General features: G+C 47.4%; 1 protein-coding gene across 1 annotated transcript; it reads left to right on the plus strand.

Moving 5' to 3' along the window:
* Positions 1 to 324: 324 nt before the first annotated feature.
* Positions 325 to 1,615, plus strand: LOC134734697 (late cornified envelope protein 2D). The gene is made up of 2 exons (XM_063628056.1): positions 325 to 374; positions 1,041 to 1,615. Exon 2 carries the CDS (start codon positions 1,062 to 1,064, stop codon positions 1,392 to 1,394), a length of 333 nt encoding a protein of 110 aa, XP_063484126.1. The 5' UTR covers positions 325 to 374; positions 1,041 to 1,061; the 3' UTR covers positions 1,395 to 1,615.
* Positions 1,616 to 2,531: the final 916 nt, after the last annotated feature.

Consider the following 2,531-nt stretch of genomic DNA (forward strand, 5'->3'; position numbering starts at 1 on the left):
CTCAGAACTGATGTTTCCTCAGAGGACATGCATTTAAAAAATGCAGGGAACAGAATCTTGTCCAGGTGTGGGATCCTTGGGTACCCTAAGTTAACTCTTTAGGGTCCCCGCCTGGTGGAGGCTCTGACTGGCTAAAGCCTCTCTAGACCACAGCCCCAGAGAGGAGTCCTGGAAGCTCCTGAGGCCTCTTTGGATTGCAGGGACTAGGAGGCAGGAGAATGTCAGGAATGACCCAGCACGTGCCTGGTTGTGCAAGAGCCACCTCCTGCTCTTCCCAGAGCCAAGCCTGGGCCCTATAAAAGACACATCCAGCTTCAGCACTTCATCTGCTCTGACTCCCCAGGGACGTATCTGTGCTCCTGTGTGTGACCAGGGTGAGTGGCAACCTGGGATACAAGAGGGGTATGAGCAAGGCAGAGGGATGGGGAGGATGGAGGTAGGCTGGAGAAAGAGTTGTGTGCTTGTGTTCTGCCATACTGAGCAGGAATGGAACTCAGTCTGCCTCGAATCTGTTGAGGCTCTGAGGCCTACTGGAGCTCATATAGGTGGGGAAAGCTAACTGTGCACATCTTTTCCAATTCTGCATTCAGTGACTTCATGTTGGTAACTTCAAAACTGCCATGTTGGACATATTTACACCATGGAAACTGGCAAATACTTCAAGCCAGCCTCTTTTATCTGGAGGTTTCACTGCAAAATATTTTCCAAAGGACCCCTTGGTGTGTCCTGCAACACCCAGCTGGTCCTTAGAGCTTGTATTAAAGGAATAGGTACTTCATGGAGCTGTGAATACTCTATTCAGGTTTGTGAGGATAGAGCAATCCCAGTTTCCCCTGAAAGGAAGAATACGAAGCTCATTCTGTTGATTTTTTATCTATGTACTTTTATCTGGAGGAAAGATTGAAGTTGTTTCTTTCAGGTTACTGATGTGACTGTATGATCTAAATATCATTCTTCTTCTACACATGCATTGATTTTAGAAGAGGTATAATATGATCCTTGGTTTTACATATTTAAAGAGTTTCATTATTATCTTTTAGGTTGACTAAACTCCTGCCAGCATGTCTTGCCAGCAAAACCAGCAGCAGTGCCAGCCCCCTCCCAAGTGTCCTCCCAAGTGTACCCCAAAATGTTCACCTAAGTGTCCCCCTAAATGCCCACCACAGTGCCCAGCTCCATGTTCCCCTGCAGTCTCTTCTTGCTGTGGTCCAAGCTCTGGGGGCTGCTGTGGTCCCAGCTCTGGGGGCTGCTGCAGCTCTGGGGCTGGTGGCTGCTGCCTGAGCCACCACAGGCCCCATCTCTTCCACCGGCGCCGGCATCAGAGCCCTGATTGCTGTGAGAGTGAACCTTCTGGGGACTCTGGCTGCTGCCACAGCTCTGGGGGCTGCTGCTGACCTGGGCTACAGAAGAGCTCTTGGGACTGAATGGCCAAGAACCTGCTACAGCTTGATGCATACTCTTTCCATTTCCTCTCATTCCATTCATCCATCGGCAGAGACCACAAAGACTCATGGGGCTTCCCTGGAAGAACTTCGTGCTTGATGTAACACCCCAATTGCAAGTCTTCTTTTCCTCCTTTACCTCATATTATAATAAAGCTCTGATTTCTGACTCACTAAATGTCTTGGTCATTCTCTTCTCTTCTGAGATTTCAAATGTCCTCCAAAGGTCAGGGCCTCAGAGAAATTTTCTTCATGAAGCAAGGACAGGACATGAGTAGGTGATATATGAAAAGCTGCTCCGAGGAACTGATTCCCCCAGATGCTGAGTGAATGGAGCTCCAAGAGGGTCACCTCTGGCTATGGCAGCTTTGCTGTTCTCTCCACTAAGCCAGACACATGTTCTAATTTTCTGTGTATTCCAGATGTTGGGAATGTTGGGAAGCTCTGCGGACTTGTTCTTCTCTAGGGAGAAGAACACATCTCTATGAAGCACAACTTTCCTGCTGTTAGAATCAATAGTTGGGTAAAATGCTTGAAACGGATGTTGAGACCCTTCCTCCTGTAAAGTACAACCCATGGTCACTCAGCTCCTTTTGATGGGTCTGGTTAAGATCAGCATTTTGACTTGCTGCCTTGGACACCTGGTTTCAGTTCCTCACAGTGTTAGATCTGAGTCCCAGGATGCTGTCCTGCCACTTGGCCCATGTGCTGGGCAGGGGAGTGATGAGTGTTGGAGATATTAAATGAAAAAACATGGAAGTGTTGCTTAGAAAATACAAAGAATATAAGAAATATAAGAATACAAAGAATACAAAACGCTATACGAAAGAATAGACTTTCCTCCTTCAATACTTATCTTCTTTGCCAAGCCACCCTCGGATGTGAGGGGGGAGAAGCACCAAGATGGGTGGGGCATCCTAAGTATTAATAGAGGAAGGGGAGGGAAGCAGGGACACAGCAGGGGAAATAAGGGCTAGTGCTTCTTAGGTTCAGGCTGACAGGTGTCGACATGAAGATAATGGATTCAGCAAAGATGTATTTTGACAGAGATGGAGTCTCTTATTAATATGTTTAGCTTCTTACTTACCC

Source organism: Symphalangus syndactylus, chromosome 12 (assembly GCF_028878055.3).
Source record: "Symphalangus syndactylus isolate Jambi chromosome 12, NHGRI_mSymSyn1-v2.1_pri, whole genome shotgun sequence".
NCBI classification, from domain to species: domain Eukaryota; kingdom Metazoa; phylum Chordata; class Mammalia; order Primates; family Hylobatidae; genus Symphalangus; species Symphalangus syndactylus.

What these genes read in the sequence shown, in the direction of transcription:
- LOC134734697 (XM_063628056.1), top strand. Translation starts at nt 1,062, where the DNA reads ATGTCTTGCCAGCAAAACCAGCAGCAGTGCCAGCCCCCTCCCAAGTGT.